We start from the raw sequence: 16,937 nt of genomic DNA on the forward strand, positions 1-16,937 counted from the left end.
ATATTCTTGAAAAGACACATACGTTCAGTGATTTCCACCGTCCTGGCCCTCGCCCACGACCCTCCTGAACCCTCTTTCCTTGGTCTCCTCATTCCGCTCGAACCCCTTGCGCTCCGCATACCTAGCATTGACCGTCCCCACGCTCTCCATCCTCGGTTTGCGCATCACGGGCACGTAAGTGCCCACATGCCTGGGCCCGTCCCCGCCCTGAAAGACCTTCTGGCTGCCCGCACATTTGCCCACGGCGACCTCAGCTTCGGCCTCTGAATCATCACCGCCGCGACCGGCGTGCCCGACCACCACGTCCAACAGGCTTCCCGCCAGCACCTCGTCCATCTTCCTTCGCCTCCAGAACCTCCACAGATCATCCACCAGGCCGCCGGGACCGAATTTGCCGGCGCCCTTTGCGGGGCCCGCTCCTTCCCCCGAGGTATCACCCACGTACACCCATTCCATCGCATCGACCCCGCTGTCGGCGTCTTCGCGGGGGAAGATGCAGTCCCACAACACCAAGGGCGCGTCGTCTGCCATCTCATACTGCGGTTTAGCGGGAGTTTTGGAGATGTTGAGGAGGTCGTCGATGACGGAGGGAGGTTCGAGTCCTTGGCCGACGAGAAAGAGGACGGCGACCATGTGGCGGACTTGATGCCAGAGGAAGGCTGAGCCATGGAGGGTAAACGTGTAGATGGTTGGTGTAGAAGATTGACCTTTGAGGTCGTCATGTTGATGGAAGCCCGGAGCTTCGTTTGAGTGCTCGTGTTGCCGGAAGCCTGGTTTGCCGATGTAGCCGACGGGGCCATGCTGGCTGCCAATTCCTTCGATGTCGGCGTGGAAGATGCGGCGTTCGAAGTTGTCGATTTGCTTGCTCGCGTCAATTTTGCAGAAGTTTCGGTAGTCATGGAGGCCGATGAATTTGTGGGCTGCTTCCCGCATGGCGTCGACATCGAGCCAGCCATCTCGTCTACGGCCGGCGGATAGACCTGGCTGGATTGATGCATTGAGCAAGCCTGCAGAGCCGATTGTTGGTGTGAAGGCTGGCTGGGTGAAAAAGTATTTGTAGCGGCGCTCTTTGCAGGAGAAGCGGGCGGAAAAGTTGAGAGGAGGGGCAGGGCACCATGCCAACATTCGAATGTCTGGCGGCAGAAGTCGGTTGAGGACTTGGCAGTATGGAATCTCGTCGTTGGTTGGATGGAAGGGCAATCCTTCGTCACTCTCAGACTCACTTGTAGATGATGGAATAGGTATTGCATCTTTCACGAGACTGGGAGCAGCGGTCTCCAGATCTTTCATGTGCGAAGGTACCCCCCTTTCCGCTGCTGCATTTCCCAAAGAAGCCGGCTCCTGAACCCGGCTGACCGGACGGTTACTCCTAACCCTGATCCCAACGACCTGTCCAAAAGCACTGACGCCTTTGTCCGTTCTCCCGCACTTGGAATATTCACAGCCCTCCCAATTAGGCTCATCTTGCCCCAGCGAAGGATTAGGAGTTGGAAACACGAGTCGGGCCTTGTTCAATGCCTTCCATAGCGCTTCTTCAACGGTGGGCAAGGGCGTCTTGTTATTGGGGTGGAACTCGAGGCCGTTGTAGCGCTGGCCCAAGTAAGCGAACTTGAGGGCGATGAAGCGGGTGGAATATTTAGAGGGGTCAAACTCTCGATTAACACGCGCGTTCTTGGGTTTACGGGCTGGTGAAAAGATTTGTGGCGGAAGGGCGGTGGAATTGTATCTGACTACGCAATGAGTACTTGTTGTAGTCGGGCATTTAGAATCACTCACTTTGCGGTCTGCTCTTTGAGCTGTTGCTCTAATAAAGTTACCCGGGCAATGAGCTGATCAGCGCTCCAGGTGGACAAGTCCGGTGGCTCCTCGTCGACCTGTTCCCCCATGGTAGCGAATAGCTTGAGTCGTCGGGTCTGTGTATACTGGCAAGAGAATGATGAAGCATGTTGCTCGTAGAAAGCTTTACACCCTATATTGGCGAGTACGAAGGTCCGCTTGAGCAGCAAATGCATACGGTAGGGTAACGAGATTGAAACGTAAAGTACCAAGTTATGTACTTTACTTAGACTACCCGAGCGAGCCGCCATGCGGGGGCCCGCTTAGGGTACTTTACCTTAGAGCACAGCCAGTCTAAAAATTTAGCGTCGCGCGCAAATCTCTAGCCTTTCACGCCGTCAAGATTACAGCAAGATAAAACCATAAAGTACAGAGGAGAGTAATAGACTACCTATGACAGCGAGTCGAGGGGGCAGCAAAAAACGCCAGTAGATATCTTGACACTACTGACGTAGACCAGATTAGTGACGCGGACCAGACATGTCCACGGAGTGCTAAAATCTTAGACTGGCCGTTCCCTACGAGTAGTACGAGTAAGGTAAGCGGGGTGTCCGCTAAGGTAGTCCTACAGATCAACTACAAGTCTACATCAATCGAATCGCATTCGAACGAACGCTACCAAGACTGAGATGAGGCTCAATTCACCAGAACAGAACAGAACAGAACAGAACAGAACAGACCAAAGAGAGCAAGACGACCTTGAGGCAATCTATGGTGCATGAGTCTGATGATGATGGGATGGGATGAGAAGGCGGTGGGGTTGGGAACGGGATGGAAGAGGCCAATTTGGTTAGAATCAATTCGAAGTCGTTCTTCGTCTCGGAGCCAAAGTGTGTCGAGCTAACAAGAGAAGGTTTTGATTGACTGAAACAGATCCGAGGACTGCCGCTTGTAACATCTACCTCGGCCGTGTGATCCACGCTCAGCGCAACGCCTATCCCTCCTTCCGCTTACCCAGGCTTCATTGTGAGAGCGGCGGCGGAAACCCGCACGTGCTCCATCTTACCATCTTGACCAAGACGCATCGCAAGACGCATCGGAAGATAACGTTCGATGTGAATTAAAGTGGGAAGCGGTGCGCCGCCGCCTCTGCCTCAGTTACAACCCCTCATTGCATGGCGTTCATTCTCAACAGTATCCCGGTCCCTCAATTCTATGCCACCAATGACGATGACGGAAATGAGCCTTTTGTGACGAAGCTTCTGAAAAGAGCTATTGCCAATGACTATGTTGTGCAAGCAGGATGCTCATCTATCGTGGTCGTGGGCTTGAAGATTAGCTGGACATCACTGGACCATGACTACCCAAAAGCTGATGCCCACAGATCTCTGTCCTTGTCTTTGGATCATTTTTAGCGGAACTCTTCCGAATATCATGTCCCAAAAGAATTGACTGCAGCAAAATGATGCAGCAACGGATCAGGCCAGTCGCAATTCGTTCACGTGGTCACATATGTATGCATACTGCAGGTGATGAGTCAATCGTTGACACAACTTCCTGTTCCGGAAGTACTCGAGACGTGGCCAAGAAGGTTACAGCTCCTGCTGCAAGATGGCCATGGCTCGAAGTCCAGGCCCTGCTCCTTAGCCTTGTTCCCAAAACACTATTCCCGTTATTCTCAGCCTTACCGCCTCTGATGTACGAACATCGATTGCTCATCCTCACACTACATTGGATGCTTCTCTGTACATCGCGATGGGAACATCCATGCTAAGTCCATCGCAGCATAATGGATCTGCTTAGTATCTCCGCTAAGCATCACTGCACTTCTTCGGTCCACAACGACAAACATACAAGACCTAAATGACGTCGATTGCGCACCCGAGGATCGTAGATGGAATTTCTCGGATTTAGTCAGTTGTCACCGTGTTGACCGACTGTTGCATCCTGATGTATTAAGGGCGAAGTCATTCCAGTTGTCCCGTCCCGAGTCTGTGGCCAGGTTTCCAATCGTTCAAACCGTCCGTCCAAAAGGCCTGGAACAGTTCAAAACGAAACTATCTACACCGTACGTTACGCAGTCCACAGTCCGTTCACAGTCTGGATTAGTCCAGACCTCCAAGATACTTGGTGAGGTTCTTAAAGAAGCTAAGCGACCCCTTCGGAAAGACAATCTGTGCTTAGTCAGTATTATTGCTATACTGCCATTGTACTCAAATATCCGCCACACAATTCGGCCCCCATCAGACCGCCACGCGGACAGTCTAAATCGTCCTTCCAGACATCTGAACTCGTCCACGGACGGTCGACAAGATCCTTGGACTGGTCCAAACCGTCCGTCCAGAAAGTGGGGGCGGACTACTGGGAAGCTTGGCCTGCGGGAGGTTCATGTTCCAAAAAGGTGACACGCCTTACATATACAGCGATCGAATCGCAAGCTTGGCACTCCTGTCGCGTTTCCTCGCCATGCCTAGAGAGCTCGTTAGGTCTCAATTCCACATATCGCTTCTCATTGTTATCTAAGGCGAGGCGAATTATGATCATCGCCAGCCACCAATACGAGTCTTGCGCTTTCAGAACTATTCACCGCTTCTGATTCTGATGCGTCGACCTCAGCATTCCCGGCTGCTCTGAAATACTCGAAGCCAGACTTTCTTTGACCCAATCCCAGGCCCAGTGACCCATCACCGTGCTTCCTCGATTCTCCAACGACCCCAATAATCTCTCCACCACTTTTCCATTCCGGATCCTCAGTGCCGAAACCTTGCACTGTGATAATGCAACACCGTGTAAGGATCCGTCTGCTCCCCAGCCTCTTTCACACCCTAAAATAGTTGATGCGCCTCATTGAAGACCAATCTTGGCGCTTGGCCCCTGGGAGTATCTCGGGAGGTTTCCTAGAATGTGACGCTGTTGCACCGGGAAATTTCGCCAGGATATCTAAACCCGATTCACAGGCTTCGCTGCAGGCTCCCTTGGAAGGACCTGGAAGGTCTTGAGAGCACGGTTAGCGTTTCCTTGGTCATTTCCCAGTGTATTCGTCATTGAATGCCGCTATTTTGCATGCCGGATCTTGAGTTATTGCGTTGGTGCGATTTGAAAAACTCTCGACTCCGAGCTTATGATCGTTATAAACATAGTAAACGTAGTCCACACTCGCCGTCCATCTTTTGAACAGCCCATTGCTCCTGAGGATAAGTTTGCAGATTTGCGACCGGGTTCAAATTTTTTTCAACTACGCGTTCCAGAATTCGCAACATGAGCTTCGAAACTCCAAGAGGTGGATCACTTCATGGTGGTTGCACGGCTGCCGCAAGTAAGTAAAACAATGGTTTCTTCGCCCTGGTCTTGTTGTCAACTCCTCATGCCATTCTCTCATGGACTCGCAACTCCATTTGGCGAAGCTCAGATGTAAGGCCCGAGATCAAAATGCCTCATCCCGGCGGAGCGATCTTATCGCCACAGTGGGACTGAGGGTAAGTGGGCCTTTTGATACTCACTCTGAGCCACATCTACACCAATTCTCTACCAGTAAGTGGCTCTTCTCTTCATTTTACCTTTTTCATAGCCATAACATCTCTTGATCATACCCTCTTTTTCGCCTACGTCTTAGTCGTATTCCAAATACATCATGTAATACACCATACGTGTTTATACTATCAGAAAAGCCAAAATCACTGCTACCGTGACATACTGTGCTACCACTTGTGCCACGACTACCTAGACACACCGTCGTCTGCAGTACACCGTGCTACTACCCCTGCTACTACGTCCACAGACAGACTAAGTCGCTATGATGTCAGCTCCTCACAAGACTGACTCAGATATAGAGACGTTACTACGACAGCGTACGCGACAAATAGAACCGAACGAGCTAATACTCTTTCTGCTTTTTTTCTTCAGGGGGTTTGATACTTCGTAAGACCAACGAGGACGAATATCATGTTCAAGACTACACTGGCTCTTAAGGCATACGGCCGGCAAAGCACACGACTGGCAGGGCATTTGGCAAGCAGCCCACGCAATACGAAAAGAATCGCATAGACTTCGAGATATACGGCTAGTAGATCATATGGCTAGTAACGCATAATCAGATCAGAGGCACACCGCTGTCGGAGCATACCGCATTAGGGCATACAGATGTTAGAGCACACTTTCAGTAGAGCACACGGCCAGCAGAGAATTTCTAATCCACGACTAGCAGAGTACTTTAGCAGGACATTCCTAGCCCTCGGCTAGTAGAGCATATGACCAGCAGAGCATCCTTAGCCCACGGCTAACAGCACATAAGGATCCCTAGTTCTCGGCTAGCAGAGCACACGAGCATTTCTAGTTCACGGCTAGGAATGAACAGTCACCAGCGCACCCGTCAGCAGAGCACACGACTAGCAAGGCATTCGGCCGGTAAAATTCACGATCATCGTATTTCAAGAACTAAGACTTTTGTATCGTATTTCCGGAAAATAAGACTCCTATATGGCATTTCAAGAATATAGCTTCTAGACTGACATTCGTCGCCAGCGTCCCACAGTCAGCAAGGCACACAAATAGTAAGACACACGATACACAAGACACAGAACACACGGCCACGTCACCTATCACGTCGACACCATCGTTCTTCGCACCTCCAGCCCTGATGCTGACGATTATCGTTTGGGACGACCTCTTCTCGTCGACGCCAGCATCCTTTCGTACGAGGCCGTCGTTTGGGATTTGGGTATCTTTCTTGACGCTGAGATCCGACAATACGTCTATTCAGCTAATGCATTCAGCGCTGAAATCGCCCAGCCACTCGCTTACATCTCATATGTGCTCTATATGTGTGTACGATGCGGGGAAATAAGACAACTAAACCGTTCATAGACACTTCTGTTCGAGATCCCCTCATTGCGGTGAAGCATCCGCAACCAATCATAGATACTCTTGTCTCATTTTGTTCCTTCAACACGCCATTGGAAACATCAATGCCGTAATTGAGAGGCAAACATGACCATCATGGGATGTCAGCGTACGGAAGAAGCCTGTCTTCTCCTACGAACTAGACGACCGCTGCCGTACTGACAGTACCCATTATTCAGGAATTGGTACATAGTCTGCTTAGGAGGATAGACCAGGTGGGCCTGAACCTTCCTTATCGGTTCCCCGATGAGAATATTTCTAATAAGGAAGGGTACGAAAGGAGTCAGGTAGGACCGAGGAATCGAATGTCGTGTATAAAAGGGTCAGTGATTTCTCCAATTTGAGATATCCAGTACCTTCTATCTGCGTTTTACTTAGGTGGATCAGCAACATTCCCATACCATTCTCTCATCTTCGAAAGCCACATCAACCAAGATGAAGATCTCTCAAGTGACCCTGATGTCTCTGCTTGCCGCAAGCACTCCGATTTCCCAAGCTCTGTCAGTGCCTCGCTGGAGCAGTCACTCTGACACTCGCCTGGCAAAACGAACGCAGAGAGTTACTTACGCTGGCATCAACATTGCTGGATGCGAATTTGGCATAGATACCAATGTGATCAGACTCCACTCTACGCTGGATGTAAGATGATACTAAACATTGGAAGGGAACCCTGGGGACCTCGGGAACGTCGGGTTGCCCAAGCTCGGTCGGACCTACGCAGATGCAGCACTTTGTGAACGATGACAAGCTCAACCTTTTCCGCCTTCCCGTCGGATGGCAGTACCTCGTCAACCACGACCTCGGAGGTGCGCTCGACCAGACCTTCTTCAGCACCTACGACCGAATCATGCAAGCGTGTCTCGCGACCGGGGCGCACTGCATCCTGGACGTGCACAACTACGCCCGCTGGAACGGCGGCATCATCGGCCAAGGCGGCCCATCGAACGACGACTTCGGCAACCTCTGGGCCCAGCTCGCGCAGAAATACGCCTCGCAGGGCAACGTCATCTTCGGCCTGATGAACGAGCCTCACGACCTGGACATGACCACGTGGGCCGCCAGCGTCCAGCAGGCCGTCTATGCCATCCGAGACAACGGCGCCACGACCCAGATGATCCTCCTCTCCGGCACGAGCTACGACGCCGTCGGCGGCTTCCAGAGTAACTCTGCCCCGGCGCTCTCCAGCGTCCAAGACTACGATGGGTCTCATGACAAACTGATCTATGAAGCCCATCAGTATCTCGACGGTGGGGGCGGCACGGCGACCGAATGCGACACCAACGGCGTGGAATACACGCTCGCGCCCCTGACGGCCTACCTGCGCAGCGTGGGCCGCCAGGGCATGCTCACCGAGACCGGCGGCGGCAACACGGCCAGCTGTTACACGGACGTCTGTGCCGAGCTGAGCCACTTGAACTACAATTCCGATGTCTGGCTGGGCTGGGTTGGCTGGGCCGCTGGTACGACAACTTCCCCGCTCCGCTCCTCCCTTGGCTCGTACTTCCGGACGCACGCGCTGACTGGACATCACCTACCTATCTAGGAAGCTTCGATAGCAGCTACAACCTTACCGAAACGCCGAACGGCAATCAAGACACCTCTCTCGTTTCATACTGCATCGCAGGCAAGTTCGACAAACCGCCTTAAAATCAGGCGCGGGGGAGGGGTGGCTGTCCAGGCTCCTGTGCCGGACACTGGTGGCTCTTGTGTGTTATGACGATGGCAGTGTAGACCCTGGCATCATGGGAGGTTATGGCCTGCGTGCATTCATGCCGCCTTTGCAGCTGTTAGATTGTGTGGGACGCAATCATGCAGGATGCGGGTCATCTTTTATTTACCACTCGTTACGAGTAGATGGAAAAAGAGTCGGGAAATTGGTTAGCCACGATGGTTTCGTCTTAGTCATTTTGGAATTCTCCGACGGTCCTTCTAGCGCAGAGATACGAAAGGACGGGGCAACGTGTTAGAGGTCCACATTGCATGAAACGCTTTTTCATTCGACACCCAGCGAACCCAACCGGAACCCATTCGCAGGGAAGAGCGCGCGCGCGCTAATTTCTCACCCACCCAATCCGCCCCCCATCACCCAATCGATCGCATTTCCCCGCACGCACGGATCACACACAATCTGTAAGCTTCACCCCCGACCCGAAATGCGGGGTAGCAAACACCACTCCATCAACGATCAACTTGCTCAGACCGACGGTAACCCGCGGACGCAGATTCCCATGGATGGAACAACGAGGATGCATGCTATCTATGGATGGCCGTTTGGACCGATCACCGCCGAGGAGGCGGTGAGGCAGCTGCGGGAGTCTAGAAGGGAGTCGTGTTTTGTGACCGTGGTAGTCTGATGAATAGAGTGGGTAAGACAGAGGGTGTAAATGTCGGGTGGTGCAGTGATTCGGTCCCACAGGGTTGGTGACGAGGGCACGAGAAAGTTCACGATGGGAGGAGATATTGAGCTAAGCTGAGCGATATAGTCTGAAAAACACTTGAAGCCAAGGATCTGGATTGATCTCATTGTTCTTGCAATTTGTGGGGGCTCGGTGTAGATTGTGTCAAAGCGAGACACGAAATCCGAGGTTCCCAATGGTCCGTCCAGTCGGGCCAAAGGCCTGAACTAGTACAGGTTGAAGCCATTCCATGATCCGTAGTCCGTCCACCGTCTTGGACCGTCCGTCCGAACACCTGAGTCGGTCCGGACCAATAGTCCATTGGACAAGTCCGTCCTAATGGTCCAGAAAGTGGGGGGCGGACCATGGGACACGAATCGAAAGGGAATCGCGGTACTATCCGACCACAACTCCATGGTGACAGCTCGAACCGGAGTTGCAATCAGGTCGCAGCGCGTGGATTGCAGCAACAGGAGATGGATTGATCGTTGAGTGGTCGCTCGTGCGGTCAAGCTCTTCGCTCCATTTCTCAGCAGATTCCGGTCTTGCCCCAATAGAGGTCCGGGAGACTATCTCCAAGAGACTGTATATTCTCGCCCGACCGTTCGATGAGAAGACTGTTTCGATAGCTCTCTATCAAGTTAAGAATGGGTTCTCCATAGAATTATTACCCGCGGGTCTGGCTTCGGGTTTGAATTCAAAACATGTTAGCAATGCCCAAGAAGAAGAAGAAGACGTTTTCTCCATCTCATTATTTAAATGTCCCAGTCGAGTAGCGCATGTCCTGACAGGCTGTTCTCTTGCTGAGTCGAAAGTTATTCTCAACCTTGTGACAAGAAGCTGGCGCGAGCTTCCCCTCTGTCCCAGCGAACATAGCGTCTCCTCCAATCGTCTCGCCATGACAGGCAAGCTCCGACCGCCCGGCGAGAGTCGTGATGATGGAAAATAGCAGCTCCCACCTTAGCCAATGTCATGGTCCATATTGCTCTGCCAATGCAATCCCTTCTATATCTTGAACGATACTTCTTGCATGGTTATATTCGACACCTACCGCCTCAAACAGCACTACTGAACCAAACCTTCCTGTGTTCACCTATCTTGCCAAGTGGCCGTCAACTCTTTAACCTTTGAGTTGCCACCAGCTCTGGGTTCTCTTCGGGAGGAGAATCCCACTTTCACTTTATGTATGTATTTGCGTTGCTTCCTCATTCTCCATCTGCGCGACTTCTTCCCTGAAACACCACATCGCCTGGCCGCTTTTGAGAGATCCGAATCTCGTCCTACAAACACCCAGAACCTATAAGCGTAATGCTGACTCTATAACGACCGCGCCTTGATGTTGCACTATTCCTCGCCAAGCGTACACCTTCTCAAATAGGCATCCATGTCCCTTCGACACTCGACTGCTGATCCTCTACGTTCCGTGGCTTCCTCGATCGCTTCCCTAAAGCTATCACTAATCGCCCACCCCCATTTGCAGTGAATGCCACAAACGCAAAAGATAAGTCAAAGTTAGCAATCGATTTCGTGTGCTCAATATACCATTTTCGTATGTCTACGGGAAGGACGAAACGCCGAACAAGTAGTTGACTTTCCGAACCAAATCCCAGCTCCATGTCTAGGCTCAAGGCCTGTAATCAGTCCGGCAGTCCGCCAGCAAGGCATGAACACCGGTCTTGCTCTCGGTCTGGACCCCAAACTATTCCGCCAGATCTTCACCTAAATTGTTCTCTAAACACAGCGCACGATTGCTTAACTTGGTATTCTTTTTCAGCCTGCAGACTTCTTGTCTGTGCTCATCGTCTCTCAATTCCGCTTTCAGAGCGGCATGGATACAACACAACGCTGCACATCAGCACTCGTATGATAATAACAAGCCTAACAGTGGCGGTATCGATGATGTCGAATGACGGATCGACGACGCGCTCGACCTCCCCTTGAGACTTGTTGACTCCGACATCTCCGACTCTCCCACTCCTCTGGAAACGTCTCTGCAGCCTCGATTCAATCCTTACCGGGAGCGTAATCTTCGGCCAATACCTATCGATCCCGGACGTCGAAGCTCTTCTTGAACCCCCCCTCGTGCGCTCCACCCTCACAAAGATCCGCGACGACCAAAATCGCCTGATCGGGAATAGCCTGAAGCGTCGTACGTAGCGACGATCGAAACCTTGCTACCACAAGTTTCTGCAGCATCCAAGGCGAACTTCACAATCTCGGCTGAGTCTGGGTCCTCTGACGGTGTCCGTTGACTGCAAGAGTGAGGACGGAGGTTGGAGCTTCTCTCGACTGAACAGGATTTTGATAGTCTCCTTGATCGTCAGCTCACGGGTCTGAATGAGTCGTCGCGTACGAGCCTTGATGCCGGCGCAACTCTTCATAGACCCAGCCGAGCTGAACACCGATCTGCTGATTGTGAAGCCAGAAGATGGTATAATCTAAGCTCCAAAGGGTACCATTGCTGGTCTATCATACGTGCAGTCTCGTCCCATGATGGACTTTGGGCTGCAAAGCCAGGGGTACTTTCGACAATGATTAGTTCAGAGACTAGGCTCAAATATCTAGGTCATTCTCGAGAGCTCCTCCGGTTGAAGCTTTGGATAGAGGTACTCGGATGACTGGCGGCTCAGGTATCGAATCGCAGGATGTATGCTCCGGGATTATTACGTTCAAACCGCGTTGGGGCATAAGTCCTTTCCCCTTACTCCATGCCGATAAGCTGGTAAGTGTCCTTAGTAGGACTTTCACATCTTTGGACAACGGGATCTATCTTTGAGGATCATGCAAGGGCAAAATACTGACAGAGTGGTTTACTAGCTGGTCAAAGTTCCAGTCCTCACACAAACCCGAAGCCCCCCATCCGAAAACTCCAGGACGACCGGACCAGCTCACCAACTCACCAGCCCAGCCCTCGAGACGGAACGTCCTCTGGGCCGACGATTCGTCGAAAAGGGGGAAGGATGCAACCCTCCGCAGCGGATGAAGCGTACCATGCGGCCGGCTAGCCACGAACACGGATCGAAGACAGCTGGGAGAGACCCAAAGATCGCGAGGCGGGGGAGGGAAGGACCGAACCTTTCCGTCACGGCGTGCCCGAAGAAAAGGGGATTGGTGAGGGGACGACGAAAAGTGCTTTCGAGGGAGCCGTTGGGGTTGTGGCGGAGAACGGGGGTCTTTGTACCGGACGAGGACTGGGAACGATATGTGGTATGTGATGTGCTGAATGCCACCCCTCCCCATCGCTCCCCGGTCCGTGCAGTGCGCCGCCGGCATACCGGAATCCAGACGGTGTCGAACGCGAATACTTCTCCATTACCTATCTGTGGTGCGGAGGGACGATCTCACGCGGGCATGATGCATCTCCGACTGAAGAGCCAGCGAACTGCGAATCCTGCTTGATCAATCTCATCCGACGAGCCTGACCGAGACTAGCGTTGAATATGTCCATGACCTCGTTTTTACGAAAAGAATCGGCTCCCGACCATCCCTTCCCCCTTTTTTTTTTCCAATGGCTTTCTACCACTACAGCCGGTTGCGACTCCCACGGGACCCGATGTCATCCTAACTCGCCCCCGCCTCAGCAACACACCCACTCTCCCCATCATCAGGCCGCCAAACACGTAGGACGCGGAGTCCCGCCCCATCCGGCAGATGCCGCCTTTCCTCCTCCGTCCGCTCCAGGGGGCTGAACTTCGCCATCATGTTCGGGTCCTGGTGGGTCATGAACGAGGAGGCTCGTTGTAATGGAACCAGCCATTGGTCGATCAGAACCTTGCTGTACGATGGATCCATAGCGGCTCGGATATGGGCAAGGATCGTACGGGATAGTGTATCGTTCCAGTCATGCAGGATGTAGCGTAGATAGTAGACGCGAGCGGCTGTGCCAGGGATGGAACTAGTGTTTCATCTCGAAGCTTGCCAGTCACCAATAGTGCCGGTGGATGCAGCAGGATAAGGGACTTTGGGGGGCAAATTCGACTCGGTGTTTATCTTTAAGTGGCTGGGGAGTAAAGAAGTCGTGAGCAATGGACTCAATCCCATGCAGTTTCTGATCTGATACGATCTGAGGTAGGTCTTGATTTACAAAGCGACCTGGCAGGTTCGGATATCGTTTCTTCAGTGCAAGACCTTCGTGTCCCATACCGCCACCGATGTCAACAAACATGATAGCCTCCGGGTCTCGCCGGGCGCCTTTGCCGATTCCTTCTTCCGCTGGGAAGAAGTCTGTCCAAACAATTCTGCCTTTGTCGAATCCGCTCATGTAGGTTTGGAAAGACCTCTGGAAGTCTAGCTTGGGGGCTAGGAAGGGTATGAAATGGTCGGTCGTGCTGTGTGCTTTGTGGAAAGCCGCGTTCATGGAAATCGGTCGGGTTCCGATAGTCCATTTCTTTGAGGTATGCGGGGAGTTCGTTCCAGTTGGGACTGAGGACATTGAAACTAGCGGTCGAGATTACGTTGTCAGCATTCCTGAACGGCGGACCCTCCCAGAAGCAAGACGAGGATTGACTTCTGGCTTAGGTAGCAACAGATCGGACGAAAGAGCCGCAACAAACCAGAACTCAACCCCAGCAGCCAACGGTGGTATTACGAAAGTTCTGGTCACCTTCGTGGGCACACACGCCTCTTCGCCTACCTTCCCAACCTCTCCTGCTGCGCCAACTGCGCCGAGCTGCCGAACATATCAGTCAGTGATCAGTGTGTGAATGGTCGACCGAGAACCCACCAAGTAGTACCCCATCGGCTCCCGTTGCTTTGGCCAAGTCCTCGAGCGTCTCCGGCTTCCCACTCTTCACTAAGATGTTGAACCAATCCAGATCGATGGCAATACGGATGGACACTTCTTCCATGAACTGGTGGATTGAGTTATCAATATTAGCGATGATTGTGGCCAAGGTGAGATGAAAAGGTATCGGTCGGAAGGGGTTCCTTACCGAGGAGCAGACTCATTCGACAATGTCACCGGGCTCTTCCATTGCTTCGTCCCAAATCACGCGCGGCAAGGCGCGACTTCTGGCGTGGTGCTGCATCTTGCTTGCTGCCTGGGGATAGGCTCTTGCCGAGATTGTCAATCTGTGCCAACAGCGATGAGACGTCCATCTCCGTTGTGTCGCCCATGGCAAATGGATCGCCTTGTAGGTTGGCGAAGCTGGTAAATGACTTGAAGAGCGCCAAATGCTATGTTGCCTGAGCGTAGGGGTGTAGTGTAGGAGGAGAGGTTTGGATGTGGGGTGTAACATAATCATGACCGATCACATCATTACCGAGTTTGATCATGAACAAGCGTGAAAAACTTGGCTGGGTAGGAACAATACTGCGCGAGAACAATGCACCCGAGCAGAGCCCTCATAAAACAGATTTGCAAATTCAACAGGCCTGCGTGACCGTACTGCCTCACATCATCCACCTTTAGCTCTTACAAATTTAATCTCAATCGGTGCAGAGACCCGGACTGCATCTGTATCTTACATAATCCGCTCAATGAATGATGATTTGATGTGAGGTGTATAACCGATCGTTTCAAGGAGTGAGGAGCGTTCTAAAGGGGTCGGTCTTTCCAACAAGTTATCCCTTTGAGCACCACTGAAGCGGATTGAAAGATACCTTATTCAACTGGAGGAGTCACTCGCATTCTGGCCTTTCCCTGCTCCGTTGATTACCATGATCCAGAGAAGCTGAAATTTGTTTGATAGAATAGTCCCTGTTGTTACATTGCGGATACGACAAAATGATGCCTAATCACCTAGAAAGCTTCTTCTCCCGCCACCAAATGACGCTCAGTGTGGAGACTGCAAGTAATGCTAAGCACATTGCGAAGCCTGCTTGGATCCCTGCACTGTAGCACTCTCGGACGACCGCACGAAGCGAAGGAGGAAGATCCTTGATGTATTCGAGGCTTTGCGCGATACCTCCAATTATCTCATCGGCCTCTTGAGGTTCAAGGGAGGCACGAAGCCTCATCCGTAAGACATTTTGAATCAGTGTGCCGACCAAGGAGACACCGACAGCTGCGCCAAGAGATCGGAAGAGGAAGGAGCATGCTGTGGCTACGGCTTGATCGGCTGCTGAGACATTGGATACTTGGAGACCGTCAGCAATGCTATGGACATCTTTGGTGTCAAGACTTACTAATCGCGATGAGAGAAGCTGTCACAGTTACACCTTGTGGCACGAAACTGATAATGGATCCAACGTAGATGCTTGCAAGTGAACCGCCATCGAGTGAAGGCGCCACCACGATAGGTATAGATCCAAGAGTAGCCGCTGTCATCGCCAGTACAGCGAGCCAATAGAATTTTCCTGTCCTCTTCAAGATTATTCCGCCGAGGAGCGTTCCGACAACAGCAGAAATTGCTGCTGGGATAAGGCTCGCCCCGGCCTGGGCGGGCGTCATTTCCAGAATGACTTGGAAGAATAAGGGTAAATAAAATATCAGTGCGGTGAAAGCCGCGTATCCAAAAAAGTTCTGTGTATAGCATGCAAAGAGAGCTTTGTCAAAGATGATATGGCCGGGCGTGAATGGCTCGACGGCGAAACGGGTTTCAACTCCTAGGAATGCGATTGACAAAGGTACTACGGCGCATAGCGATCCTATGGTCAGGGGACTGCGCCAAGAAACATTGCTGCCTCGATCAAGGCCGAACAATATGCCGAAGATGGTCAAAATTAGGAGCAAGGCACCAAGGATATCGATGCGAGGAAGTTGCTTTCTCCATGGTGTTTCAGATTGCCGTTTCGGAAGATGAAGCAATAGGCCGACAGAGACGATTGCAATCAGGCACAGAAGCACCTGGATAAGAAAGGCCCTGTCATCCGCATAAGCACAAAATCTCCATGCAAGTGAATCCTGCTTACCATCTCCAGCCAATACTTTGTACAAAAAGCCCTCCTTGGATCTAAATGTCAGCTTCGGGTCTCAAAAGAACGAAGATAAACTAGTAGCAGACCAATAGGGCCACCAGAAGTTGAGCCGACTGCTCCAATAAGATTGCAGTAGGCTTGATATGTGCCTCTTTCCCGCAGCGAGATGAAGTCGGAGAGAAGAACGGTGACTATGATCAACATGCCTCCTCCTCCGATCCCTTGAACTGCCTACTACATTCAGCATTACTATCGTAGTGGGGACAGATGCTTTTGACTTACCCTGGCAGCAATCAAGCCTTCCATGTTCCTTGTGACAGCGCAGCCAAGGCTTCCGAGGCCAAACATGGCGTAGGCAAATAGGAGGCATGGCTTCCGCCCAAACACGTCGCTGAGTTTGCCATAGAGTGGCTGGGAAGCTGTCATGGTGAGGAAATAGGCGGTAGCGATCCAGGAGACGTTTCTGAGCGCGTGCAAATCACTACCAATTTCTCCATTGATGGCAGCGACAATGGACTGGTCCAGGAAGGCTAAGAAGATGCCGACGCCGAGAATGGGTAAGAAAGATTTGACCGTTTTCCTCCCTTGCACGATAATCGGGTCTTCCGGATTTTCCGTTTGCTGGTTCGACTCGACATCGCTTGCTGATCCGTTCTGAGCTGAGCCATGGCTCTTGGGTGCGGGACGTTCCGCTTGATCTGGAGTATTGCTCAGAAGGGGAGAGCGTTCTGTTGCACCTAAGTTGGTAGTTTCCGGCATACTGGATGTAATCTTACAAATGAAGAGTAGATGAGATAGGAGTAACCTGTGCTGAGGAAGAGCTGCTAGTGTTTCAGGCGCTAATGGATAACGCGCTAGACCTGATTCGAAGCTCGCTTAACTGACGAATCAAGCACCTTGACACCTTAGCACCCCAGCCACTATAATATACTTTGGAGCTTTCGTTCAGCTGAATCCTTCGCCATATAAATGATTATTGATGGTCCAATTAGTGCTTACTATGTTCAC

General features: G+C 51.9%; 8 protein-coding genes across 8 annotated transcripts; 1 reads left to right on the top strand and 7 right to left on the bottom strand.

Annotated features, from left to right (window-relative positions):
* Positions 1–24: 24 nt before the first annotated feature.
* HO173_002493 (uncharacterized protein) lies at positions 25–1,886 on the bottom strand (the record flags this gene model as incomplete). The annotated part of the gene is made up of 2 exons (XM_037304426.1): positions 25–1,726; positions 1,777–1,886. The coding sequence occupies 2 exons, from the start codon at positions 1,884–1,886 to the stop codon at positions 25–27; spliced, it is 1,812 nt and encodes a 603-aa protein (XP_037168519.1).
* A 5,510-nt stretch (positions 1,887–7,396) lies between these two features.
* HO173_002494 (uncharacterized protein) lies at positions 7,397–8,322 on the top strand (the record flags this gene model as incomplete). Its single annotated transcript, XM_037304427.1, has 2 exons — positions 7,397–8,135; positions 8,219–8,322. The coding sequence occupies 2 exons, from the start codon at positions 7,397–7,399 to the stop codon at positions 8,320–8,322; spliced, it is 843 nt and encodes a 280-aa protein (XP_037168520.1).
* Positions 8,323–8,932: 610 nt separating this feature from the next.
* On the bottom strand, positions 8,933–9,199 carry HO173_002495 (uncharacterized protein; the record flags this gene model as incomplete). The annotated part of the gene is made up of 1 exon (XM_037304428.1): positions 8,933–9,199. The coding sequence occupies one exon, from the start codon at positions 9,197–9,199 to the stop codon at positions 8,933–8,935; it is 267 nt and encodes an 88-aa protein (XP_037168521.1).
* Positions 9,200–9,298: 99 nt separating this feature from the next.
* On the bottom strand, positions 9,299–9,487 carry HO173_002496 (uncharacterized protein; the record flags this gene model as incomplete). The annotated part of the gene is made up of 1 exon (XM_037304429.1): positions 9,299–9,487. One exon carries the CDS (start codon positions 9,485–9,487, stop codon positions 9,299–9,301), a length of 189 nt encoding a protein of 62 aa, XP_037168522.1.
* A 3,145-nt stretch (positions 9,488–12,632) lies between these two features.
* On the bottom strand, positions 12,633–12,863 carry HO173_002497 (uncharacterized protein; the record flags this gene model as incomplete). Its single annotated transcript, XM_037304430.1, has 1 exon — positions 12,633–12,863. One exon carries the CDS (start codon positions 12,861–12,863, stop codon positions 12,633–12,635), a length of 231 nt encoding a protein of 76 aa, XP_037168523.1.
* A 130-nt stretch (positions 12,864–12,993) lies between these two features.
* Positions 12,994–13,503, bottom strand: HO173_002498 (uncharacterized protein; the record flags this gene model as incomplete). The annotated part of the gene is made up of 1 exon (XM_037304431.1): positions 12,994–13,503. One exon carries the CDS (start codon positions 13,501–13,503, stop codon positions 12,994–12,996), a length of 510 nt encoding a protein of 169 aa, XP_037168524.1.
* Positions 13,504–13,521: 18 nt separating this feature from the next.
* Positions 13,522–13,918, bottom strand: HO173_002499 (uncharacterized protein; the record flags this gene model as incomplete). Its single annotated transcript, XM_037304432.1, has 2 exons — positions 13,522–13,740; positions 13,805–13,918. The coding sequence occupies 2 exons, from the start codon at positions 13,916–13,918 to the stop codon at positions 13,522–13,524; spliced, it is 333 nt and encodes a 110-aa protein (XP_037168525.1).
* An 889-nt stretch (positions 13,919–14,807) lies between these two features.
* Positions 14,808–16,688, bottom strand: HO173_002500 (uncharacterized protein; the record flags this gene model as incomplete). The annotated part of the gene is made up of 5 exons (XM_037304433.1): positions 14,808–15,148; positions 15,198–15,874; positions 15,924–15,957; positions 16,016–16,160; positions 16,212–16,688. 5 exons carry the CDS (start codon positions 16,686–16,688, stop codon positions 14,808–14,810), a joined length of 1,674 nt encoding a protein of 557 aa, XP_037168526.1.
* Positions 16,689–16,937: the final 249 nt, after the last annotated feature.

This window comes from Letharia columbiana (assembly GCF_014066305.1).
Source record: "Letharia columbiana isolate WasteWater2 chromosome Unknown Sc0000005_s0, whole genome shotgun sequence".
Taxonomy (NCBI): Eukaryota; Fungi; Ascomycota; class Lecanoromycetes; order Lecanorales; family Parmeliaceae; genus Letharia; species Letharia columbiana.